The 27,579-nt window shown below is 48.9% G+C and overlaps 2 protein-coding genes across 8 annotated transcripts in view; one reads left to right on the forward strand and one right to left on the reverse strand.

The window, feature by feature from the left end:
* MGAT5 (alpha-1,6-mannosylglycoprotein 6-beta-N-acetylglucosaminyltransferase) overlaps positions 1–6,953 on the forward strand; it is a 331,838-nt gene extending 324,885 nt beyond the window's left edge. For 6 of the 7 annotated variants that reach the window (XM_017536083.2, XM_017536081.2, XM_037741149.1 and 3 more), the window contains one exon: positions 995–1,242. In XM_017536083.2, the coding sequence (XP_017391572.1) occupies positions 995–1,193 (199 nt within the window). In that variant the 3' untranslated portion in view covers positions 1,194–1,242. Of the gene's footprint in view, positions 1–994 lie in introns of all 7 variants that reach the window. The other variant, XM_037741150.1, reaches the window with a different exon arrangement.
* A 1,208-nt stretch (positions 6,954–8,161) lies between these two features.
* The window catches only part of TMEM163 (transmembrane protein 163), a 267,814-nt gene continuing 248,396 nt past the window's right edge, over positions 8,162–27,579 (reverse strand). The window contains exons 6-8 of the mRNA XM_017536085.1: positions 17,378–17,489; positions 10,421–10,562; positions 8,162–9,194 (exon numbers count right to left, since the gene is read on the reverse strand). Coding sequence (XP_017391574.1) covers positions 9,134–9,194; positions 10,421–10,562; positions 17,378–17,489 — 315 coding nt within the window. The 3' untranslated portion in view covers positions 8,162–9,133. The remainder of the gene's footprint in view (positions 9,195–10,420; positions 10,563–17,377; positions 17,490–27,579) is intronic.

The raw sequence follows: 27,579 nt of genomic DNA on the forward strand, positions 1-27,579 counted from the left end.
TGGGTTCCCACCTAGCATTCATGCAGGACACCAGGTGAGGCTGCCTCCTCCTTCGGGATCCAAGGTGGATGGAGCAGTCATCCCAAGTGAGAGGGAAAGATATGTGGCTCTTCTTTGAGATAAGAGGCCAAAACTGTTGGGACTGGAAACATCGGAATATCCTTGTCCCCCCAAGGAGTGGCCTGAGCCAAGGGAAGCAAAGACACCAGGCTCCACAGCCTGACACCACTCAGCTGTTGGGAGAAGATGGCAGAGGAGCAAAAGTGCAGGGCTCGGGAGAGAGGGCCTGGATTCAGGCCCACACCACCATTGCTGTGGCTGAAGGGTGGCTGCAAAGACCCCAGGAGCCGATGCCCCTGGGACAGCACCTTCTGTCTGATTGCTTTCCAGCAAGAAGCTAAGGCTATGTAACAGGAATTTTTTTAAGCCTTTAATTAAAAAGTTTAACATACTTAAAAAAAAATTTAAATAATGCTTAGCTTTGCCCCATTCTCACTTCTTGGAAGCAACCATTGCTAAGGCATTAGCATGCTGCCGTCTCGACCATTCCATGTGCACATGGCGGGCTGATTGCTCTGTGCTTCCCATTCTGGGACTCGCCTTTCCTCAGGGTGACTCTCCTGTTCCTCGATTTTCCCCCATTCTTTTTCAGTGGCTGCAGAGAAGTCTAAAAGCACAGAAGGGCCATGATTTATTTGGCCATTCCCAGCTTGGTGACTGGGTTGTTTCCAGTTCTCCATTGCAGACAAAGCTTCACTGAGCAGCCTCACACACACCTCTGCATGCACAGCCTGGTGCACACATGCCTTCCTGAGTCTAGATGCCTGGAGGTGGAGGATTGCAGAGGCAGAGGGTGGGCACCATTTCATTTCTAAAGTAGGACAAGACAGCTTAACATCCCCCATGCCTCAAGACGGGGGCTAACAGGGCCAATGATGAGGACAGGCCCTGTCCCTTGCATCACCAACCCTTGTTCCTTTCTCTTCCCCTTCAGGTATGAGGTGACCTGCCAAAGCTCGGAGCTGGCCAAGGACATCCTGGTGCCCTCCTTTGACCCCAAGAATAAGCACTGTGTGTTTCAAGGGGACCTCCTGCTCTTCAGCTGCGCAGGCGCCCACCCCAGGCACCGGAGAGTCTGCCCCTGCCGGGACTTCATCAAGGGCCAGGTGGCTCTCTGCAAAGACTGCCTATAGCGGCCATCTGCTCAGCCCCGCACCATGCTGCTGGGGAAGACAGTGCCCCAGCCCCGTCAGACAGGGCCAGGGGCAGAAGTCATCCAGGGACTCTGGCAAGAGCCTGAACTTTTTGGTGGAAGGTTCTGATTTGGTATCTATCGCTCCTGCTGCTCTCCGAGCAGCCCAGTGGAGTCTTCACCAAAACAAAACGAGAGTGTATGTGAGGCCGGGCGCCTGGCTTGCCCCTGGCACAACGTCATTCCTGTTTCTCAAGGAGCAACTGTGGGAAGACTGTGTCACTGCAGCTGCTCCAGGGTAAAAGAAAGTCTCGAGAGTCCTTTAAAACAAAACAGGAGGAATTGAGCTGATGGGAGAGAACTCTGAATGGGAACATTCCTAAACCCATTAACTTATTTATTTGGGTGGGAGGGAGGGGACCAAGTGAGGGAGAGGAGGGATTGATCACAGGCTTCTTTTACTTCCAATGTTAATCATCCACCTTCACTGTACTGTTATTCTGTCTGCTTCAAGCCGAGTGCCGGAGGGAGGCAGAGTGTGCCGTGGGGCTGGTGGTGTGCTCAGGAGCAGCCATGGAGACCTGGCTGCTCAAAACAATTGGCAGCAGAGCAAAAGAAACTTTCGCTTTGGAAGCACAGCCAAAGTCCCCAGGGCATTGTCATAGATGGCAGCCAGAGCATGGGCTGCCTCGTTCGGGGGGATGTGCCTGTGTTGTCCAGAGAGCCCAGCCAGGACAGAAGATGAGACGAGGCCCTTTTCCTCCATGTCCCCATGCCCAGACACATTCCTTGGCCATAATTTCTTTTAGAATCCCTTTAGGAAAGAAATACGGGACTGAGGGATTTTGGAGTTTCTGGCAAACTCCCCCTCCCTCTGGCCCCACTGTGAGGAGGAAAGTAGAGATGAGGGACTCGCACGCTGCTCGTGGACTTGGAGAGGGTTGCCTTTGAGCAGAGATTCGGACAGGAATGAGGTCGGTCCTTAAAAACTTGTGGCATGACCGGAGCTGGGTTCCTGACAGGTAGGTTTGTGTTGTGTCCCCTCTGATGGCACCAAAGTCCAGGGAAAGGGGCTCTTGATGTCTGCTGGGGGAGCGGGGGCGGCTCGAGATGAATGCAGTGCACTGTCCTGGCTGCTTACCTGAGGGTGTGGCTCTCAAAGTGGGAATCTGGTGCTGGCTTTTCCTTCAGGCAGGATTACTCTGACTTGTTGAGTAACCAGTCAGCAGGTAGGCCTGGTCAGACACACTGGACCTCACCTTCCAAACCCTGGACCCCCCCATGCTCTGTCATTGTGTAAGTTTCCATCCCCTCTGAATCGTCGCTGCCATGCTCTGTACAAGCTTGTAAGTTTCTGGAAAGCCTCTGACATCACCGTGCTGATGCAAGTGAACCCCATTCTGCCTGATGTGAGCACTTGGCATTATCCACCTGGCCCCTTCTGAGTGCCTTGGTCACTCAGTGATGTGCTTCGTGCCGGGGCTTCCAAGCACCATGTCTGCTAACAGAGGGCAGCCTGGTGGAGCCTCTGCCGGGCAGAGCTGTTGGGCAAAGCTTAATGGCTGGTGGGATTTCAGAATGTGAGGGAAAGGAAGAATTCTGCTTCATGGAGACCAGAGTTAGTGTGGGGCCTTTTAAGTCTTGTGAAGTTACATTCTTCTGCTTTCTCAGTTGCTACACAAATGCGCAGCCAGCCTTTTTTCTTAGGCCCACTGAGACCCCTGCTAAGTGGGTCTGAATTGTACCTTGTTTAAGAGAATAGAGGAGGGAGGAGACACCCTGGGTCTCCTCCACTCCTTAGGCGGCCCCTGCACACATCTGCCAGGGAGAGTACCATGGCGGGGGCGGTGGGGGAGCTCTGCCCTGAGCACCATCATGGGGGTACCTCTAGACCTGGCTGAGAATAGCCTCTGCTTGGGTCTAGCAAGAAGGGCGGAAGTCCAAAGGAAACCTTGTTGGTGACTGTGTGTATGTGTATGAGCGCGTGCATTTCTTTAAGCTTTGCAAGGGCAGTTTCCTGGAGTAGGAGGGCAGATGACTGCTGTCCTTGCTGTGAGGAAGAGCTTTTCCTTGTGAACGGGCCTCTTGGCTTTAGGGTGTGGGCATTTGCTAGAGTACCCCAACCTGCAATCCCTGGGCCAGCGCCCCCCTCTCCTGGGGTCTTCCAGGAGCCGTGAACACTGCGGATGTCAATGCAAGCATCTGACCAGCAGGGGGAGCCTGCAGGCTGAGTGAAGTTTAACCCACTTGGCCTTTGCTGCTTAAGCAAGAAAGCTGAAAAGTAACTTTAGCTCCGTCTTGTGTCCCAGAAGCTGCAGGGATCACTTGCTGGCCGTCCCTAAGTTCAAGGCCTCCCTACCTTCCTTTCTTTTCCAAGTCATGACTCTACCCTCCAGGGTCAGGCAGCCCAGAAGAGTACTTTTCTCCCATTTAAAAATCCGTCTTTCGTCACCCCAAGTCCAGTATTGGCTGGAACTGAGCCAGAAGTCCACTGGCAGGGCAGCTGCTCTTGGAGCAAACAGGCCCACACTCCAGTTGTTTAGGGCGTTATCTGAAGAGTCAGTGACCCCTGAGTGTGTACTGGCTCCCAGCCCGCCTCAGACTTGGCCCAGGTGTGGTCAGTGATCCTGGAGAGAAGTGGGGCGGGGCTTCCATCAGCCCTGCATGGAAGAGGAGAGGAAGGTGCCACTGACCGCTGGGTAGGAGCCTGTGGAGGGTTTGCCGTTGCTGATCTTGGTAGAATCCTAAACCGATCTAAACTGTTGATAACAGTTCCGTGGGGAGAGAAATCGTAAGTCATGATTAATGTTTTTCAGCACTATAATCATATCTTGCCTCGTGTTTTGGATTATTTTCCCCATTGTGATCCTAAGCTCTTAAAAAACTTGAGGGAAAACACTTATCTAATTTACTAAAAAAGAAAGCTTTCCATTGAAAGGTAAATACTTTCAGGAGTAAAAAGACTTCTTTGAATGCCAGTAAACACCTCATTTATTTTGTGTATGCAGTTTGATTTGCACATGTATAAATGAAGATGCTTTTTTTTTTTCATTTTTGCTTGGAATGGATTTTTGTCACTGCTCATTTAGTTTGCTTTTTTGTGTGTTCGCTGTGCGTTTGGAGATACTAGTCTGTTTCGTTGGTGATATTTGTTTCCTTGATGTGCCTTTTCACTTTTCTTTGAGGTTTTTGGAATCTGGATGCTGTTGAAGGGCAATAGCAGACTCCTCCAGCTAAGAGACAGGACGTGTCCTTGGGTCACTGTGGCTGTTCAGGCTGGACAGCAGAAGCTCCCTGCAACCCCCCTGCCAGGCCATAGTATGTATGCATCCACCCCCAGAGGAGGGTGTGAAGCCTTGAGAACCTCAAGAAAAGGCTGGATTCTGCCATACCTTCTGGTCTGCCTTGGGACTGCTGGTTGCCAGTGTGCCAAGTGACCTGTGTTCCCTGCCACCACGCACTTGCTGAGGTGTGGCTGAGGCAGAAGCATGTGAGCGAGTGCATCCAAGGAGTTCAAGGCCCTGCTTGGAGAAGAAATACTTGAACTAGTTAGCATCATGAAAGGGAAAGGACGTGCACCCCTTTTTTGTTTCCTTAGTGAATGCAGGATTTAATGAAGGTGAATAATGAGCTTCCCCTTTGGGAGTGGAGCCCAGTACAACTCACTGGCAGGGTTTAACATCAGTATGATGTGTTGGACTGAAACTGTGTGTCTATAGGTAGGTGTGTGCTTTCTAGAGCAGACCAAGGTGGCCACCCCATTTCTCCAAGGTGGTTTACCTAGCGTGTGTATATAATTAGACATTGCCACCCTCCCCTCTGGCCAAAAATTCTTGATTAAAAAAAAAAAAAAAGTATTTTGTTAACGACAGGCTGTGTTGTATGTGTTACTATCCCAAGCCTGGATTATTTTATTTATTTAAACGTATTTTAAATTCCCTATTGGCTTTATTCTAATCCCATTCGTCCCTGTGGGGCTGCTCTTCATGTGAGTAGATGGCTGGACAGAAATAGATTCATGCTCATTTAGGAAGCTGGGAGTTTGGTGAAGCTGAGGGTGAGTTCCTGTGATTCTTGTTGGCTTCAACAAAAAGTGGGAGACAAAGTTTTTATAGCAAAAGACCAAATTAGCTGTAGTGTTTCGAATGCAGAAAAAAATTACCCTAGCTTGCTTAGCATTTAGGGTTTTGTGAGGATTCAGTGTTTAGCACAGTGCTTGGCACATAGTAAGCCCTAGTAAATGTTGAGTATTGTCATTAGTGTTTCCTAAAACTTGAGAAATAAAGAGCTGAGCTCATTCCCTTCCTGTTGATTCAAAAATGATAGCTACATGAAAACATGATTCCAAGTTGATTGAAGGTTGTAGAATTACTGGTTTAGAGTATTCCTAGTTCTGGGCCTACCCTGCTGGTTGGCATTTTACTGTATTCTTGAATGTACTGGTTTGAAAATATGCCAGGCTTCAGCCCCCAAGGAAACAAGGCTGCAAGAATTTATGAACTCCAGCTGGAAAGGGTAAAGGTGACCTTTGGCCAGCCACGTACTGGACCCTATCCCACTGATGTCTTTCAGAACATTCCAGGGGTTTTCTTCAAGGAACATTTTTGAGCTAGAAATTGAAATGTGTTCTCTGACAGACTGCGCCCCTTGAGTCAAAGTTAACAGTATTCCTTTGCAGTAATGGAGGCTTGTCTGTGTTAAGGCGGCATGACCGACCGTTTGAACTTACGCATTCCTCAAGCAGGTCCTTTTGCTGCCCCCTAGGGGCTAGGGTGGCCCCTCCTGTCCTCAGGGATCGGACTCCCAGGCTGCTTAGCTCTGCATGTTTCCATCAAATGAAAGGTTGTTCCCTGGCCTGGTCCCAGAGAAAACCCAACCCCACCCTGCCAGATGGGGGCGATGGGGCAGGGGTTTTGGCCTCTCAGAACAGCTCCTAGGGCTGCTCACAGTTGAACGATGTTTTCCCAAACCACCTAATATCAGTTTGCTTTTTGTTTTGGGAGATTAGCCTTTTACTTCCCCAGTGGGTTGAAAGCTTTATCTCTTTATCTCCTGCCCTGTCTTGGCACAACTCTGGATAGATTGCAGGTGTGGAATTTGCTGGAGTTTGGTGTCTTTTTCAAATTCCTTTGGATTCTCTTCAGCCAAATCAGCAGTCTCATAGTCTTACGGATGCAGTGATTGATTGATTGGAATTTCCCGTCTGCAAAGCGTCTCTCTGGCCCAGGTTTTGTGGAGCCTTAAGACACTCCCTCATTGCCACCCTGACCCCACAGCTGGGGAACCCTGTGCTTATGTGGTGGGTAGGGCCACTGTTGATGGTGGGGACGGGGTGGGTACTTAGAGGATCTGTGGTGCTGGAGGCCTAAACGCCTCTCAGGACAGCATGCCAGGAACCTCAGAGCAGTCTCACGTCCGCCAAAGCTGAGAGGGAGCGAACTTGGGAAGCATTTTGCTCACTGTCCTACCCAAGTATTAAAGCATAATAGTTGATGCCAAAGGAGATGGTAACGTCCCTTCTGTAGTAGCTGTCACAACCTTGACGGCTTTAAGCTAATGGCCATTTGCATCTGTGTCTTCAAACAGATCCTGTTAGAGCCATTTTCTGTGGTTCACTTCTGGGGTGAAGTAATGCAGCCTTCTGCAAACAAGTGTCGCTGTCCAAACGTACTGTACTGGCATAGAGAGCACTGCTTTGTTTTCCACTGTTGTAGAGAAAACTAGGGAGAACTTTATTTTTCAATAAACTTTTCTTGTGTGACAGGTGGAAGTAATTTTGGGGGGCTGTGTGCATGCCGGGTCACCTCCAGAACAAAGCTGAGCTGCTGTCGATGTGTCCCCAACACACCTTCCCCCAGCTGCATTTCACCATTTGCAGCGCACCACTGAAACTGCGGCTAGCAAGACGGGAAGGTGTGTTTACGGAGTAGAGAGGGAAGGTTTTCTACTGTGTTTTCTTGCCCTTATAGCACATCCACCGCTACTCGTTTTAGAGCACTCTCCTTGCCCTGCCTTCCCCTAGAAGGGAATTGAATTAGAAAGTGAACTGCTAGACTTTGAGATAACTGTGCACTGCACCAGTGATTTACTAATAAAAATCTTTTGGAATGAGCTAATGAAAATAGCCCTACAAGGGGCTGAGCACCAGCACCCACCGGACCTGGAATAGATTTCTCCCTCTCAAGAGCAGCTTTGGAGCCAGGAAGCAGTGAGCTGGGAGCATTTGGTTAGGCAAGTGCCCAGAGACAGGCAGGGAGGCTCTAGTCCTGACAGTCTGTCTGCAGGTGACACTGGCCCTCATCTGCATGGCCTCTCTCAAGCTGGCGGGCCTCCTGGCTACTGACCAGAATGGAGACACCACACAGTTCACATAGCGTGTTTGTTGGAACACAAGTCCTGAAAAAGTTGCCAAGGGAAAGCCGAGTGCCTGCATTTGGGCAACGCCACCAGTTAGTTGTTAGCTTCCCTCCCTTAGTTTCCATGATGTATATTAGACCCAGCAAGAAAACCAGCAGAAGAGAAACTAACAAACAGGATCCTGCACTTCCCACGCTTGCTTTAGTTTCATGTTACATGTTAACATCCCTCGACATATTCCTCAGGGCACTGCTGGGGAAGACACCTGTAAGCATGATACTGGATCAAGGTTCCATGACCTCACAGAACAAACTCCCTTCCCTCCACCAGCCTGGAGGGAAGACAGGGCCCCAAAGCTGGAGCAAGGCCTGGGCACAGCTGTCCCTCAGCTCCAGGCAAGAGCAGCCTCCAGCACCGCCAGGTGAGTGTACAGCCCCTACCTGAGTGGTCAGAGGGGGTGGTCTGTGCTGCAGTCCTTCAGGGGCTCCACGCTCAAGCCCCCTAGGCACAAGCTTCCCCTCCCATGTCATCCTTCAGCCACAGCGAAAAACCTGCCCATGACGGGACTCCCCATGTGTTGGTGCCGCACAGTGACGACTCCCAAAGATTGTCTTCCCAAACCATACAAAACGGGTGAAGGTCTTTATTGGTCAGACACTACTGCCGGGGCGAGCAGTGGCGTGAGAGGTACAGAACGTTGCAGGTTGGGGAACACTGCTACGGAATCGAAACCTACCATGACATCAGCTGAGAACGTCTTGTTCCTTACAGAGCAGCGAACCATCTCTCAGACTGTAATATACAATTACCACTTAACACAGCGTATAGATAGATATATGCATATATGGAGAGATTACAATTATTACAAATAAACCGTAGTTTCACATCTCTCAAAAATGGAGCCAGTTTTCACATGGATGTTCAGGTCCTGAATGTACAAGAAAGGGTCATGTGCTTATTGAATTCGTCCATGCAAAGCTCATACGTATATCACTAAGTACTAAGTACTTTAAAAAATAGAATGGTCTCCTTTTGAGCAAATCAGTTTAAATTTAGGATTAGTAAAACAGTATGAAACTAATGAGATACACTGATAGAAATTAGGAAGTGTCATACTGATGGTTCTGGGTGTGTAAAGGGTGAGGGGTGCAATCTTCCCTTAAGACCTGCCAGGAGAGGACAGACCTGGAACCAGGAGAGGGGGGCCGCACAGGCTGGAGGCGGTGGGTCTGCTCAGTCCTATGCAGCGCAGGCTCAGAGCACCACCAAAGGCCTTTCTGCCAAGCAAAGGTCTCATCCTACTCACGAGAACCATCGTACTCCAGAGAATAAAAAACGTCAGTCCCGGCTGGAGATGGGGAAGCGGGTCCCCTCCTAGGGGCGTTGTCCTAACATGTTTGATGGGGGCGGCAGGTGAAGGGGGCAAGATAGATCCACCTGGCTGGGCAGACCTTGTCTTGTAACGACAGATCGTGTGAAAGAAAACTTCCAAAAAGAAACCAGATGTTCAGTTAAATATTGGCACCCTTTGCCTATGTGGAAACTTCTAACCTCGATGGTCTCTCATGCAGACGCTGGCCCCCTTCACTCAAACATCTCATAGTGACGTGTCTGCCTCACCCTCGGCACCATGTCGATGAGGAGTCTGCAGAGACAAGATAGACAAAGTCACCTCCCCACCAGACCCTCCAGCGCATGGGGCTGGGAGCTTTAGGGAAACGTTTTCATTTTTTTTTTTCTAAGATAATTCAGATACCACAAAATTCACCCTATGTAACTCAGCAGTTTTTTGTATATTCATCAATTTGTGTCATCTCAAAAAGAAACCCCATGCCTGCTGTGGCGTCACACCCCATCCTCCCCACACCTGATGAGTAGCACCCTCCTTCTGGCCTCTGTGGGTTTGCCTCTTCATGTTTTATATAAACAAAGTCACACAACACGTTGCCTTTCGTGACTTCCTTCGTAACATTTCAACTCCATCCACCTTGTAGCGAGTGTTAGTGCTTCGTTCCTTGTTGGGACTGAATAGGAGTCCTCTGCATAGCTCTACCACATTTATCCGTTCGTCAGTTAATGGATGGTTGGGCTGTTCTACATTTTGCCTGTTATGAATAACCCTGCTGTTTATTTCATGGACAGCTGGGGCCCATGGTAACTCCACGTTTCACAATTTCAGGAGCTGCCACCATGGCTGCGCCACTGTCCATTCTCACAGCCATAGATGCGAGCTCCACTTCCTCACCTACACTTGCAGGTGGCCCTCTTTTTGATGATAGCCATCCTACCTTTCCTTGAGGGATGGAAGCATTTTAGCATTTAAAAGCACAGCACCCTTTAGAAACAAACGGTTCTCTGAAAGGCCAGCTCCAGCCTGGGTGCTGACGCCCATGTCGGTGACGCCTCATGGCCTTTCTGCACTGACTAGTCCCCTTTCACAGAAGTTCTCTAAGTCTAGGGATGCACCCTCTGACCAGCACACTGTCGCATTCCCCACGTGTGGCAGGAAGGGCTCCACTTGCAAGGAAACCACATAAAGGTGCTTCCCTGGGGCATCATGAAGACAGAGAGGAAGGAGCATACATGTCAGGATACAGGCTCCGCAAGGCATGCGATAGAAGGAAGGGAGTGCCTTTATGGCTTAAAGGCCAGAAGCCTCTTGTCCCTCCCTCACTTCTGTGCCACCCTCAAGAATATCTGACTTCTGCTGGGCGCTTTTCCAGTCACCTGACACTGGTCAGGCTCAGGAGGGGCACAGGTAACAAAAGGTGACCTTCAGAAGCCTACTCTATCATTTCCTGACTGAGGAAGGTGTGGAAAAGTGGCGCTCCTGGCTGCCGGGAAAGCAAAGAGGAAAGCACAAGAACCTACTTGACCCCATAGGCAAATATGGTGAGGCCGATGAGAACACCTATGCTTCCGTCCAGGTACCAGACCGCTGAGTCATGCTTGAACACTTCCGCACTCAGAAGAATGGAAAAGCCCATCACGCCGCCCACAAGGGAGTTAAACCCTGCAAAGGAAGCAGAGTGAGGTTAGATGGCAGTGCCAAGAAATCCAAGAAAATTACCCAAATGCCAGTCGTGCCTCCACACACTGGAACATGTGCCGGAAGGAACAGTGCCCAAAACTCTCACGAGTGACAGCCACCACCTGGGCCCATCAAGACTCTGCCCAAATGTCACCAGATATCTCCCAGAATAGAGCCGTCACCCCCACCATCATCCTGTACCTGCTTTATTTCTCTTCCGGGGACTGATGGTGTGTGTGGTTTATAGCCCGTCTCCCCCATGCTCACTAGAACACAAGCCTCCCAGAGGCAAGGGTTTGGTTCTCTGTTGAGTCCACAGTGCCCAAGACAGCTCTGGGCTCACAGTAGACATTCAAATTACCTGGGGACTCATATCTGAGTGTCTGCTGGGCCAGATTCTGAGTTGGGTGTTCAGGATGTGCAGTTACCTGTAAATCTCAATCCTGTGATGACACATTATCATCACCATCCCTGTTTTTGCCGATGAGAAAACTAACAGTGAGTTTAAATACATTGTGGAGGTTATCCAGGTTAAGAAGGGCTGGGATTCTACCCAAACCTACATCCTTTCCCTCCCAAGTCTCCTCTAAGTAACCTGAGGACTTTTCCTTTCCCTCCAGAAGAGAAATGTAAAGTCTATTATGTTAAAAAATTTTTTTGCAAAGTATTGGCTACATGGTTGGAGAAATGGCCGTAAAAACAACTGGAGCTACTGGATAGCGACCGCCATCCCCTTCACACAGCAGCCCATTGGGTCTCAAAGCTTACGTGTGATACTTCTACTTTACCTGAGCTGTCAAAGGCCACATGGGAAAGGAATGGCTTAGGGTGGCTTCTAGGTTCTCCCCATGAAGGGGACCCTCTGTCAGTGAGCAGCAGCCAGACTCTGGCAGAAAAACCCCCGTCACCAGCTCAGATCCCACCAGACCTCTCGCATCCAGCCACACGACGCTGCGACAGCTGCCCTGCCCTCACCTCAAGGCCACTGGACTTGTCACCATTACCCAGGGCCTCGCTACTGCAGGTCACCTCCCACCCAGCCCTGTCCGCAGCCCCCAGCCCCTACACCTCCTCCTGTCTGCCCAATACCCTTCTGCCTCCAGCTAACATGCAAGCTTCGCCATTTTAACCGCCCCCCTCCTCTCTCACTAGAAACCTAAGCTTAAGGACAGGAGCTTTGTCATCTCATTGCAGTATTCGAAGTCCCAGGACAGGGTCCGGCATTCATCAGGGGTGCAAATGACCACTGCATTAATGAGTGACCACACAGAGGATGGAGGCAGGGGCCCGGCCTGAGCGCTGGGTCCTGGGAGGGAACCACCCCTGCCCAGCTCCCACGGACATCAGTCACCCCAGGAGAAGGAAGCTCAAGCCAGCTGCTGATTGGAAAAGAGGCAATGAGTGTGCGGTTCCCCAGACAGCCACTAGATGTCCACTCAGCTCCACCAAGTCACCCGCTCTGCCAGCCAGCACCAAGGACGGCCCAGCTTGCTGCTCCTGACAGCGGGTCCACCAGGTGTTCCCCAATGGCCCACAGCTGAGAGACTGGTGGCAGGGTCACCTGTTCACCATATCTTCTAGGAGGGGACTCTGCCCTGCCCAGCTCGGCTCACCTTTTGTGATGACAGAGCCTGACTCATTTCAGCGTCACTTCTCGTGAGTCTGCCTGAGGATGCTGGACTGAGCACACAGGGACTGGGGACCGCGTCTGTGGCCACCTGGGGCATCACTCTGAACATCCTTTACTCCACATGAAGAGCCCTGAGTCGCCAGCCGCACCAGTGCAGCAGGCAGGCCCTGCCGTCACTCCCCTCTGCAGGGCCAGCCCCCTGAGCTTGGCCCTTTCCCTACAGCTGGGACCACAGACCCACTCTAGTGAAGAAATGCTGTTATCGGTTTAGGAGCATCCAATGGCACAAAGCGATGGCTGGGGCCATCCTGATTAGAGCTCCCCCAGTCTGGCTTTGCCAACTGGATCAGGATCTGTGTAGTTAAACACATTCATTGCATGCAGAATATTCTAAAGTTTCTTGTGTACTTGAAAGATCATCACGGATGGGGTACTTGAGAGTTGGACGTGAGCAGAAGAGCGCATACCTGTTTCAGAGGAGTTTCCAGATTCGCCCCAGCTGTTCCCGTAGCTGCGCCCCTCATCCAGAGCACTCCCTCAGGGCCCTCTCACTCTTCCTGTGATTTGTAGTATGTGTTTGTTGTATAAAATCACATTACCCTAACTAATAAAAAGCAAGCTTCAGCCCAGTCGTCCCGATAGGAACAAACCCATGACAATGACACACCCAAAGCCATAAACCAGATCAGACCACATTGACTGCACACACAGGGTAAAGTGGGGGAAGTCGGGAATCTCTCCACAGTCTCCTTCGTCCACATCCTGCTGTTTCTTTCCCTGAAGAATACTTCCCAGCTATAAGGATGCCCCAGCAAACAGCAAGGCAGCTGGCAGGGTCAGCCTGGCCCACTTCAGCCAGCCCCTGCCAGATGACAGGGGAGGCCAGCCCTCCCCCCGAGAGAGGACGGTGGGCTCAGCCACAGCCTGGATGGCAGCCACAGGGAACCCCCAACATTGATGACAGCCATGGCTCCCTGACCCTGTCCTTCCCGCCCACCTTCCAAAGTAAGGAAAGAACAGAGAGGAGATAATTACAGATCGCTCCCTAGTTCTGCTAATCAATGAATGGAAAAAGCCCAGATCCCAGATAGTAGAGTTAGCAGGAGGCTATAATTACTGCTGCATGTTTTGCCGGCAACACGCCACCTAGCAGGAGATCCTGGGGCCACAGAGCACAGCGACCCCTGGGAACAGGCTCAGGGGTGGGGACACGGCCTCTGCTCTGTCTCTCTCTCATCAAACCCACTCGCTGATTCATCCCTCCGCTGCCCATCTATACTTACCCCACCACCTCCCACACCCTCTCCCTCACCCCATCCGAGCTGCCATTGCCTCCTCTCCACAGGACTCCCCCTGCTCAGCTCCCAGCTCCCTCCACTCTGCTCCCCACCACCAATGACCAGAGGACTCGGCGGAAAACAGCAATCATATCACCCTACCTGTTTCAACATTTGGCAAAATATCCCAAATCACACCCTAGACCTCAAGTTCTCCCTGTTCTGCCCTCCCCCACTTCTGAGTGAGGAAGGAAGGGACCCCCCTATACCCCTTCCTTAGACTCCCTCCACCTGGAGGACCGCTGTTCTACTTTTCACCTGATTGTGAGACAGTTTCCACCCAAACCCCTCACTTTTCTTTGTAATGACCTCTTCCCTAGTTCACAAGTATGATGGAAATATTGCTTATGTGTGTGATGGATTCTTATGCATAAATCCGTCAGAAGTTGTTTTATGAGAAAAGCAGCCTTATTGATGTTCTCCCCTGTACACCGTATCACATAGTGGAAGCCAGAACAGCGAAGAGTAGACAGAGGATGTGTATCTGGAGTATCTATAATCTTAGGAAACACCACCAACCAAGTCACAGGGCCAGTGTTCCGAGGAGGGGGTGTCAAGCCCCATGGCCATGGGCCAGGTGGGGTCAGGGACTCCTGCTGGGGGCTCTGACTGCTGGATCCACAGTCAGGTGTCTGGCCAGCGAGGCTGTCTGTAGCCCAACTGCAGTCAGTGAGCAGATCACGATGCCAGGGGTCTGCAAGCCAGAGGGGCTTGACTGCCCACCCAGGAACTGCCCAAGGAGCTGCCTCTGGATTCACCATCGGGACCCCAGAAAGCTGTTCAGACCCATCCTGCCTACCACAGAGATTCCTGCCCTTCCCGCTTATTCTAGGTGAGGGGACATTGTCAGGGAGGTAGGCAGCTAAGGGAAGCCAAGGCCAGCCAGGGCTCCACTCTGCAGCCCAAAGGGCTGGGCCAGAGTATGGCCCTCGGAGCCACATAAAGGGACCTCTAAGGCAGCTGGAGGTCCCAACCCAAAGCCCTGGCCAGGGCCCACTCATCCCTCCGCTCTTGGCACAGCACCCACCCCCCGTCCTGGCTACACTCATCCCTAAGGAAAGGAAGGCTCCACGGCCAAGGAAGGCATTTGCTTTTTCAGACCACAAAGCAGCAGACTACAAAAATCCCAGTGGGTGAACTCCCTACCCCAAATCCCAGGTCTGCCCCAGATAGGAAAGGCCGGGCCAAGGAAGCCGCATCTTGCAGGAAAATACATTAGGGTCAACTGGATGCAAGCTGCCTACAATTCTACAATGTGTCAGTGGGTGGCAGAGACCCCAGATACCCAGGCTGTGGCCTCAGTATGCTGTGTCATTCTCAGGAGGCTGATACAAGGTCTTTAGATCCAGCTCTGGTAGAAAGATGTGTCTATTTGTAGCTGAGGGGTTACTTGGCTCAGTTGCAACCACGTTTTGGGGATCAGGGCAGGATGCCTCACAGCAAGAAGTCAGAAAACGGAAAGGGAGGCTCTGCTTCAGGGCTGGTTTCCCAGCCAGCGCAGCACCTAGCACAGCGCCAGCCACAAGAGAACTGCGTAAACCCTGCTGGGCCAGTGTTACTGCAACTTCATGTTCCAACAGCATCAAACCTGGGACCTGACGGCAGCAGGATCCTGACTGCCCCCAGTCTGGCAGGAGGTGGCAACCCAGAGCTTCATCGGAGCTTGAGGAGTGGGCCCCGCCCACCTGCTGCACGTGGAGGGGCCTTCGCGCTGCTTGACGCTGCACGGGTAGGAGGCAGGCTCAAACCCCAGCAGTCAAGGCAGGCAGTCCTCGCACCGTTTCAAATCACTTTTACCATCTAAATAGCCTTGGTTTCATATGGACTAAAGGCTTCCTCAACCCGAGAAGCAAGGTGGCATCTCACAAAGGCAGAAACCAACAGCAGCTGTGGGGCGGGGCCCCCTGAGGAAGGACTCTGAGCTGTATGTCACATGATATGCGGGAGTGCTGGGCACAGCAGGGGCCATCCTCCCTTGGGAGATGCTGTACTTGGCCCCTGGGGTGGGCACAGGGACAGCACCAAACCTCACTGTGCGCCACATGGACTGGGGCGCTGGCATAAAACACCAGTTCCCGGGCCCCAACTCAATCCCCTGGAATCAGAATCTTTGGGGTGGGCCCAGGAATCTGTGTTTTCAGCAAATACCCCAAGCAATTCCAGTGCAGCCAGCCTGGTGAGTAGGCAACTGATGAACGTCTGGGGTCCCGGGATTTTGCAGTCAGGATGTCAGGTCCTGTAACCCCCTACATCCTCAGGCCTGTTCAGAGGAACCCCATGCACATCCGTGCACATGGCTGATGCTCTTCCGAGAACAGCTATGGCTGAAAAGCTGGGGGCCTCCTCTTGCATTCCTAAAAGACAGCGTTGCAGACCCAGGAGTGGGAGTGGGAGCAGGCGGTGGGCACAGGGACTTCTGGCCCCCCAGCAAGGACAACCAGCCCACACCCTACCCTCACCCCTCAGACCTGCCCACACATCTGCCAACAGTCCCACCACCTCTGCGGACGGATTCTTGGGCCAGAGCTCAGTGTCAGGGTGGAAATGTCACTTTGGCTTCCTGTGCCCTGCCCACTGCAAAGTCCAGCTCTGCACCCAGCAGGTCCTCAACATCGGATGAGACAAGCAGCCTATGCCATGTCACCATGCTCTGCCCCGTGGGTGAGAAGGGCCTCCCCACCCCGGCCCTGCCAACCATCACTGTCACCACGCACATCTCCACTTACACACTTCACACACGAAAGAGACTTGAGAGTTTGGGACAAGGAGGTGTTTCTTAAAAAACCATCGAGCCGGGCGCAGTGGCTCACACCCGTAATCCCAGCACTTTGGGAGTCTGAGGTGGGAGGACTGCCTGAGCTCAGGAGTTTGAAACTACCCTGGGCAAAAACATGGCGAGTCCCTATCTCTCAAAAAAAAAAAAAATATATATATATATATATATACATACACACACACACACACACATAAAATATTGTGTGTACATACATACATATATATACAGACACACACATATGTATATAAATTTTTTTAAAGAATCCAAGTATTTCTGCTCTATTTTGTGCAGACATACCCACCATCCCGTAAGACTTTTGCCCTTTGACCCCTTAGCACTTTACTTCTGACCCCTGGCTCTGCACATCCTCAGGAATAAATAAAAGCCACATGTCCAGGCGGCACTGCCCATCAAGTTTCTTGTCTATTCATCAGTGAGTGTCTCGGAGAGTCCGGGGCCTGAAACTTACTTTTCCTGCACTCACACACCCTCTCTCTGTTATCCCAAAGATCACAAAGGAAGTTCCTCCTGTCGCACAGGGACACACAGACTCTTCTAGCTGGTTGAGATTCTAAGCAGAGAACACACAGTTTATTTCCCCAGAGCAGGCACCTGGTAACTGCAACCTCATCTCCCAGGCGAGCGTCCCACTAGCTGAAAGGAAACCCAAGCATGGAGAATCCACAAAGGAAACATTTATAGAATCCAGAAAAGGCACTTACTTTTTATGGGGAGCAACGCTCATAAAACCCAAGACTCCAGGAAGCCCTTTGTGCTTCATGATTAAGAGGCTGGGGAGCCCCGAGCCTCCCTGCTAGGAGGTCAGAGTGGAGGGGATTTAAGAAGAGTTTATTGAATTCCCAGTATACAAGATACCTGCCCTGATACGGGAGCTTTGAGAACCATTAAGCAGCTTGAGGCGGGTAGGAGAGTGAGAAATGGATTTCAAATTATTGAGTTCTCCGGCAAGGCAAGCAACTAAGAGAAACCCAAACAACACCTTCCTCCACCGTGAGCCCAGCCCCCAGAGATTAGGCACCCTGGCCTTACTCACCATCTGTTATGAGTGCTCTACTGGTCAGAACCTTCCCCAGCATGAACTTCAGCACAGCCAGGATGCTGCAAAGAATCCCACTTAAAATGGAGACACTGAACAGGAAATCGTCCTGCAAAAGAAAGTTACAGATTTCAGCAATTCACCACCTGCTGGAGCCAATCATCTGCAACCCACTTGCTCTACAGATCAGCTTTGTTCCACGTACAAATAGTCAGGTATGCTGCCACCAGGTGGGGGTATACTGCATGCTTTCACATCTCAATTGTGTCACCAGGAATTGGAAAAGATGCTCAAAAACAGATAACGAACATGTGTATTAAATTCATGTAAGTGGAATAAAAGTTTTATGAATGGAAAAGAAAACCATTATGTATTTCTTTTCCTGTAGGAGATTCGCCTTCCCACTATTCTGCTAAAATGAGTAGCAGTCATTGATCAATACGAGTTGGTCAGAATGCTGAGAACAGCCTCTTCTAAATAGAATTTTCCACAGATAACAACTCACCAAGCAGTTGACTGAGGATTCTGGAACATGAAACACACCACTGGCCCAACAATCCTTCAACACAGAGCCAACTGAATTTGCCACGGGGTCAGTTATGGCCAGAGCTATTTAAAACCGTATATTTTTTCCCCTTAAATGCACACAGGGCAATTGAAAATTCACATATACATGGGTAGAGAAAATAGCATCTAAAAATACAGTCTGCTACTGACGTTATCTTAACGCTTCCTCTAAGTTGTTACCTTACCTTCACAAGCAAACAAGTGAGTCCCATAGGCAAAATGTAAGCACCACTATCTCCTGACATTGGGGCCCATCCAGCTCTTCTGCTTCAAGCTCCCATGTGTCACCCCCATCAGACACAGCCTTCAGATCTCCCAATATTAAAATGTAACTGCCAGCAGAGCTCTGATGCAGCATCATACACAGGCAAAGAAATCAGCTTCTCCCTACGCATTTGATGAATCAAATTCACAAACCGCGTGTCAGAACCTGGGAAGAGGCAGCCAGCCTGCTTCATGTTCAAAACTGAACAAAGCCATATGAAAAGCCACTTCACTGGCAAGAGGGTATCTTTACAGGGTCAAGTGTCTCCCTGAAAATATGGGTCGACAGCAGTGGTGGTTTTGGCAACATATGTTCATAAATTCTTTGCTACTCCAACCTCCAAGAGTTGGAGATTAATCTTCCCGCCCTATCCCCTGCCCTTGAGTTTGGGCTGGACTTGGAGACTCAAATCTAACACAAAGTATAGAAAGGGAAAAACAGGGCCAGGCCTGGTGGCTAACGCCTGTAATCCCAGCACTTTGGGAGGCCACGGTAGGCGGATTGCCTGAGGTCAGGAGTTCATGACCAGTCTGGCCAACATGGTAAAACCCCGTCTCTACTAAAAATACAAAAAAAAATTAGCTGGGTGTGGTGGTGTACACCTGTAATCCTAGCTACTAGGGAGGCTGAGGCAGGGAAATTATTTGAACCAGGGAGGTGGAGGTTGAAGTCAGCTGAGATTGTGCCACTGCACTCCAGCCTGGGTTCACCCTCCACGGTGTAACATCCCCAAATCCATACTCATTTTAACTGTGAAACAACATCAAACAAACCCAAACTGAGACACATTCTACAAAATGCCCAACCACTACTCCTCATGCGTCAAGGTCATGAAACACAAGAAATGACCAAGAAACTGTCACAGACTGGAGACTTAAGCAGATGTGACAACTAAATGCGACACGGCGTCCAGACTGGATCCTGGAGCAGAAGGTCATCCACAGGGAAACTGGGGACAGGAAAAGAGTCTAGACAGAGTTCTGTCTTGTGCCGGCTATGCGTGGTGTGAGCCTGAGGGCAGGCTGGAGGGAGGGGATAAGGGAACTCTCTGTACTACCTTTAAAACTCCATTAATCTACCATTGTTTCACATTTAAAAGCTTATTTAAAGTAATCACCTCACTGAAGTTTCACCTCCTCAAATTACCAGTAAGGACTGTCCCAAACTGGGCCTCTTGACAAATCTTCCGTCCCTTCTATGCAGAGGTTACACAGCAGGGGACAGGGCGGGAGGGGTCAGGAGCCCCACATCAAAGCTCCCTTTGTGCAGGGACTCAGCCTAGCTCCAGGAGACAGCACCCACGGAAAATAAGGTGAACATGATGATCTGAGTGTCCCCCCAAAATTCACACGTGGAAACCTAATCGCCAAGGTGTTGGGATGAGGAGGTGGGGCCTCTGGGAGGCGATCAGGTGGCAAAGACAGAGCCCTTATGAACAGGATGAGTGCCCTTATAAAAGAGGCCCCAGAGGGCTGGCCTACGCCTTCCACATGTGAGCAGACGTGAGCAGCACTGTCTTGTGAAACAGGAGAAGGGCCCCACCCAGACACTGAATGTGCAGGCGCCTTGGACTGCAGCCTCCAGAACCGTGACACATAAGTGTCTGTGCTTTAGGAGCCACTCAGTCTGCGGTGTTTTGTTATCACAGCTAGACCTGACTAAGACACACGACCCAAGACTCGCACGTCAGCAGCCCCCGGTGCTAATGGGACTCAGGAAGCACAGGTTGGGAGACTGAGGCGGTCAGGAAAGTCGAGAACTTTGAGGCCCCAGATGTGGAGACTGAATTCTCACCGTGCTTACCCCAAACCCGAAACCCCTCTGGCTCCATTCCATCTCTGTTTGCAAAGCCCTCCTCCCTAAGTTTCCAGAGGTTCAAAAAATCTGTGCTGATCCTATCTAGACCCCTGGGGCACAGGGGCTGGGGTGTGCTGCCCACCCTGAGATGCAGCTCAAGAGATGCCACCCATGGCTGTGGTGGCCCTTCCTCCATCTGCTAAAGTTGCTGCAGAACCAGGGCTTGGCTGACCCAGTGCCAGCAGGCCCTTGCTCAACTCTGAGCTCCATGCCTTACTTGGGAAACAAACATTTGGACCTCAGTTCCTCCTCTGTTAGTGGCAGCAGAATACCTACAATGGATGCCCTGGCAGCAGCTGCCAATAAAAGGTAGGAATTGTTGTTAAGGGGCCCGAATACGTCATCCACACACAACTTTCCTCCACCTGCCGGCTGCATCAGGTGCTCACGGTGAGCCCCGCCAAGCCTGCTCAGCACTCTTATAAGAGAAACACAGGAAGCTTGTCACCAAGAAATAAGTATACATGGGGAAATGCAGGGAAACGTAAAGAAACTTCACCAGGCATGGTGGCTCATGCCTGTAATCCCAGCACTTTGGGAGGCCAAGGTGGGCTGATCACCTGAGGTCGGGAGTTCGAGTCCAGCCTGAAAAACATGGAGAAACCCCGTCTCTACTAAAAATACAAAATTAGCCAGGCATGGTGGTGGCTCATGCTTGTAATCCCAGCTACTTGGGAGGCTGAGGCAGGAGAATCACTTGAATCTGGGAGGCAGAGGTTGTGGTGAGCCAAGATGGCGCCACTGCACTCCAGTCTGGCAATAGAGCGAGACTCTGTCAGAAAGAAAAGAAAAGAAACTTCAACCTCCAAGAGACCGGGACTGAGCTCTACCGTGGCTATCGAGGGTGTGTGGGAAGCTTCCTGCACCTGCGGGGCTGCATCTTTGCGGAGCTACCCATGGACCGGAGGGCCCTGAGGTCCAGCTCCTGAAGACTGGGGTGGGCTTCCTGGGGCAAAAAAGTAGAGGAACTGGGTGGCAGCTTCCAAGGCACTAAAGTGGGAGCCCCACTTACTAGCTGTGTGGCTTTGGGCAGGTCACTTAACCTCTCCTTCCCTCCACTGTCCTACCTATAAAGTGGAAAAAAATAACAGACCCCCTCGCAGTGACTGCATATACTGCATGGCAGAGCTGAGCTGGAACTATGTTGCCGAGAATTTCCTTCCTGCATGGCTCCGAGTTGAAGCTGACTGGCAGAGACACCTGCGTGCACCGTGAAGGGTGCAGGTGCAGCGGCGCAGTGCTGTTGCAGCTCAGCCGGGCACGTTCCGTGGCTCCACAGACTCACCTGGGGCGAGGGGGCAGCGTGGGGCCCGGGGATTCTCCGTGCCGCATCCCCGGCCCCAGCTTCGCTGAGTCATGAGTCAGGCGTGCGTATAGCTCCGTGGCAAAGGCGTCAGCTTCCTCCGCGGGATGCCCAATGTCATGGAGGCTGAGACAGTGAGGGTCACATACAGGTCTGGGCCGTCTTCATGGGCGCTAGTTTGTCCTTGCCCAGCTTTCTTTCCCAACTGCGCACCTGCGGACTTCAGGCCAACACCACACTCAGAGGCAACCGCCTTACCAAGACGTCTGCACCAGCAACCACCATGTGGAAAGTCTCCCCTGGACACAAACCCCTATTCCACATCACTTAGAGGGGTCTGCTTATCTGCCTGAACCCTGCCATAAAACTTCATACGGCGGTATCATGGGGTCAGTCAGTGCCCAGCTGAGTGAATGCTATATTAGTATTGGGAAGCTACGTTTTTTAAATGTGGAGAAGCCAAGATGCAAAAGGCAGGCTTTTCCTGAGCATGGATTATTTCTACCAGCCATCCTGTGCTCCCAGGACTGGCTCTGAGAGCAACTACCTTTTCCTCTAGGAGAACAGAGTCTGGGGCCATCTCTGAGTCTCACCCAGAGCTGCAGGCTGCAACTCACCACTGCCCAGTGGCTCTACCTCAGAAACAGACGCACCTTGCGGAGGAAACCAAGAAGGATCCAGGCTGGCACAGACCTGCCAAAGCCCCTGTCCCAAAGCCAGCTTTCAGTGTCCTAAAAGCTCTGTGATTTCCCTACCCAGGGCCCAGATGGCTCTCCTGTGGCACACGGCGCACTTGCTCCTCTCCATTGCTGTCACATTGACGGCTGGCATGAACAGAGTGTCACAGAGATGCAGTCAGCAGCCTGCTCAAGACATCAGTCTCTGGCTGATGGTAGCTCATGCCTGGAATCCCAGTGCTTTGGGCAGTCGAGGCGGGAGGATCACTTGAAGCCAGGAGTTCAAGATCAGCCTGGGCAACATAGCGAGACCTGGTCTTTACAAAAAATATAAATGTTAGCCAGGCATGGTGGTGCATGCTTGCAGCCCCAGCTACTCAGGAGGCTGAGACAGGTGGATCACTTGAGGCCAGGAGGTTGGGACTGCAATGAGCTATCATAGTGCCACTGCACTCCAGCCTGGGCAACAGAGCGAGACTCTACCTATGAAACCATGTTTAAAAAGGCATCGGTCCCTGTTATGGGCTAGATGTCTGTGTTCCTACAAAATTCATATGTTGAAGCCCTAAACCTCAATGTGACAGTATTTGGAGATGGGGCCTTTGGAAGACAATTAGGGTTAGATTAGGTCATACAGGGGTCTCATGAGACTAGTACCCTTATAAGAAAACAGGAGATCTTTTTCCCCATGAGCAATGTGCACCTAGGAAAGGCCACGTGAGGACACAGTGAGAAGGCGGTCATCTGTAACACAAGGAAGAATCCCTCACCAGACACTGACTCTGCTGGCACATTCATCATGGATGTCAGTCTCCACAACTGTGAAGAAGAAACTCCTGTTGTTTAAGTCACCTAGTCTACGGCATTTGTCTTTGGCAGGCCAAGCTGAGACAGTCTCCAAGTTTAATACAAGAAAGTTTCTGAGAAGATTTCTTCCAGAGAGTCGGGAAGCCACAGCAGACATGGAGGTCTGGCTGACAATGAGAAACCACGACCCGCACAGGCTGCGCCACCAATGACTCCTCTCAAGGGGCAGCCACATCTACCATGCCACTGAATTGTCAGCACTGTCACAGCGGGCATCTGACAGACACAGAAACAGTTGGAGAGAAGCTAAATGACTTTCCCAGGGTCACTCTGCCAGTGGCAGGACCTGGAAGTGTTCCCAGCTGTAAACTGTACCAGGTTGCCTCTTCGAAGGCCTCGTCACCTCTCATGTCCCTAAATGGTGGACTCTGTGAAAACAGGGACAGTGATTTCCTTGCTCAGCCTTCGGTTTCCACTGTTACCAGCACTGTGTCTCTGTAATTTCTCACAGTTGAATCTTCACTGAATGATCCAAAACATTTAAGGAAATTAGCCACTCATTCAGAGCCAAGTATAAATGTACGTTAAAGGCAAACTCCAAGTAAGTTATGTCCATGCTGGCAAGCTCCTTCAAGACGCTGTAGTAGCAAAGACCTTTTCTAACCATCTCAAAGCCATAAAAGATGGATATACTTGACAAGATAGAAGTTAAAACATAGTCAGGGGAAAGATCATACTCAAATACAAACCAGGGAAAACATTATCACAAAGGGTTAATCTCCTGAATATATAAAGGGCTCATAGAAATCTAGAAGAAAAAGACCAACAAAGGAAAAATGGACAAAGATATATGTGAGAAACAGTGAAAACAACATAAATTTTAAACATATGAAAAAGGCTCAAATACTCATAAAAGAAATGAAAGCCAAAACTACAGTGAGATCCTGTCTACCTAACCAAAAGTATTACCAGGCCACCAGAAAACAGTTTCTCACACAATTCTGATGGCAGTCCAAAATGGTCCAACCTGTACAGAGAAAAATTTGACAATTTCTCTGTAAAGTACACATCTACCCTTTGAGCAAGCCACCCGCTTATGTGAATTTATCTTACTGCTATACCTGTCCGTGTATGAAAATGATGGCACATATAGACCATTCACTGATGGCAATGAAAACACACAATTCCAAAGTTAAAGATGAAGATCATAACACTTCTACATAACTGACAGAACGAACTAACAGAAAGTCAGTAAACCGAAGACTTCAGCAACACAACCAACTTTGCCTGATGTTTATGGAACTTCTACCCTATGATGGCAGGACACATATTCTGTTTTAATGTGCATGAAATATTAATGCAGATCATATTCTATCCCATTAAAAAGATGTCAGCCAATTAAAACTGAAGGCATATTCTCTGACAATGGGATTAAACTAGAAATCAGTAGCAGGGAGATATCTAGAATATTCTGGTATTTGGAAATGAAACAATAAAACAACTCACTTCTTAAAAACTCATGAATCAAAAGATAAGGCACCGGGGAAATTACAAAATATTTTGAAGTGAAAGGAAATAGAACAACAGTATATTGAAATTAGTGGTATACAGCAAAAGCAGTGCTTAGAGGAAAATTTATAGTAAATAATTTACTTAAAAATATTTGAAAGGCCTAAAATTAATGATCTGAGCTTTACCTTTAAGAAAGAATTAAAAGAAAATCAAATTAATCCCAAGTAAGGAGAAGGAAAGAAATAATAAACTATGAGTAGAAATCAATGAGACAGGCTGGGCTTGGTGGCTCATACCTATAATCCTAGCACTTTGGGAGGCTGAGAAGGGTGGATCACTTGAGGTCAGGTTTTCGAGACCAGCCTGACCAACATGGTGAAATCCTGTCGCTACTAAAAATACTAAATAAGCTGAGCATGGTGGCACACTCCTGTAATCCCAGCTACTTGGGAGGCTAAGGTAGGAGAATCACTTGACCAGGGAGGCAGAGGTTGCAGTGAGCGGAGATTGCACCATTGCACTCTAGCCTGGGCAACAAGAGTGAAAATCCTTCTCATAAAACTTCAAGCCCCAATGGTTTTACTGGTAAATTCTGCCAAACATTTAATCATTTAAAAGAGAAATAACCAATTCTAAAACATCTCTTTCAGAAAAGAAGAAACACTTCCCAATTTATTTCTGAGGGCAGCATTACCACAACACTAAAAGCTTCATAAGAAAACTATAGACCAATACCTCTCATGAATCAGACTTAAAAGTCCTCAACAAAGTATCAGCAAAACAAATTCGGCAATATATTAAAAGAATAATACAACACGACCAAACACGGTCTATCCTAGGGAAACAACATGGATTAAACATTCAAATAATTATCAAAGCAATTTCCCATTTTGACAGAACAAAAAGAAAGCCCATAGCATCACCTCAATAGATGCAGAAAAAGCATTTGACACAATTCACTACCCGTTCATGGAGAAAAGAGGGAGGAAGCGAGGAAGGAAGAGACTCCTCAGCACTCTAGGAAGAGAAAGAAATATCCTCATCCTGATAAATGGCATCTAGGAAAAAGCGACAGCTAATATCAACCAACCGTGAAAAGAATGAACGTTACTCCTATGATGAGGAAGAAGGCAAGGACCACGACCTTCATTACTTCTATTTGACACTGATTAGGAGGGACTAGCCAGTGTACAGATAGAAAAGAAAGAAAGAAAATCATTTTTATTTACAGACTACAAATTTTCTATTTTGAAAATCCTCAGTAATTTACCACCCCTCCCCCACACAAAACATACTTATTAGAACTATAAGTGAGTTTAATAAGACCATATACCAAGTTCATAAGTGAAACTCAATTGTATTTCTATACATTAGCTAGAAATGTGAAGTTTTTGGAAACACCAAAGTAGCATAAAAATGTGAAATACTCATTGATAAATTTAACAACATATATGTAAGACCTGTGCACTGAAAACTACAAAATATTATGGAGATAAATTAAAGAAGATTTTAGTGCATGGAAAGATACACTGTGATCAATTATTATTAAAATATTAGTTCTCCCCAAGTTGATCTGGATGGAAAGGCCATCCTAACCCAAATCCCAGCAGGCTTTTTTAAAGAAATAAAAATGGACAAGTTGATTTAAAAATTTATGTGTAAGTGAAAAGAATTACAATAAGGTGATTTTGAAAAAGAACAAGTTTCAAAGGTTTACACAAGGCCTTTCCTTATTTGATTTATGAAATAAGTCATTTCCAAACTGATTTATGATAAAGCTATTATCAAGAAGTGATAACTGTCATAAAATCAGACAGACATATAGATCAACAGAACAAAATAGAAAACCTAGAAATCAGTCTGCTCTCAGATACAGTCATTTACTGTTAGACAAAGGCACAAAAGCAATCCCACGGGAAATGTAAACTCTTTACAGCTAACAGCACTGGAACAACTGAATACATGTATGGAAAGAAAGAAATCCTGATCCTTATTTCACGCCATACACAAGATGGACTGCAGATCTCAAAGTGAAGCTAACTCTGTAAAACTAAATGATGTATAACCTTGGGTTACGCAAATTATTTCCTATGACAAAAAACAAGCACTAACCATTAAGAAAATTGTGATAAATTAGACTTTATCAAAATTAAAACTTTTGCTCCTTGAAAGACTATTAAGAAAATGAAGGCAAGCCATGATACAGGAAAAAAAAAAATGTAAAACATATCTGATATGGAATTGGTATCTAGAGTATTTAAGAATTTCTCCATCTCAATAAGAAAAAAACAGATGACTCAATTTAAGAAAAAGAGGTAAAAGATTTGAACAGATACTTTACCAAAGAAGATGTAAGAACAGCAAATAAACACAAGGAAAGATAATCAACATTATTGGTCAACAGGGAAAAGTACATAAAAACCACTGTAAGTGACCACTGCTTACCCATTAGAATCACCAAAATTTAAAAAAAGAAAACACATGATACCAAGTATGTGATGATGTTGTGCAACTGGACTCTCATATGCTGCTGATGAGAATGTAAAATGGTACAGTCATTTTACAATAAAGAGGGGCCATTCCTTATGAACTTAAATACAGACTTATCACAGGATTCAGCAATTCTACTCCAAGAGGATTGAAGACATATGTCCACACGCAGACTTGCACACCAATGTTCGCAGCTGCCAATTTCATAATTGTCAAAAACTGGAAATAACCTAAATGTCCAATCACTGGTGAATGGCATAACAAATTGTGATTTATCCAGACAACAGAATATTACTCAGAAATAAATAAGAATGAACCACAGATATGTTCAACCAGAATAGGGCTGCATTTCAAAAGCATTATGCTAAATGAAAGAAGACAGACACAGAAACTAAATACTGAATGATTTCCTTTACATGACTATGAAGAAAAGGGAAGCTAGGCCAGGCATGGTGGGTCACGCCTGTAATCCCAGCACTTTGGGAGGCCAAGGTGGGCAGATCACAAGGTCGAGAGGTCGAGACCATTCTGGCCAACATGGTGAAACCCCATCTCTACTAAAAATATAAAAATGAGCTGAATGTGGTGGCCTGTGCTGGGAGTCCCAGCTACTCAGGAGGCTGAGGCAGGAGAATCGCTTGAACCCAGGAGGCGGAGGTTGCAGTGAGCCAAGATCACACCACTGCACTCCAGCCTGGCAACAGAGCAAGACTCCGTCTCC

This window comes from Cebus imitator, unplaced genomic scaffold (genome assembly GCF_001604975.1).
Source record: "Cebus imitator isolate Cc_AM_T3 unplaced genomic scaffold, Cebus_imitator-1.0 Scaffold95, whole genome shotgun sequence".
In the NCBI taxonomy this organism is placed as follows: Eukaryota; Metazoa; Chordata; class Mammalia; order Primates; family Cebidae; genus Cebus; species Cebus imitator.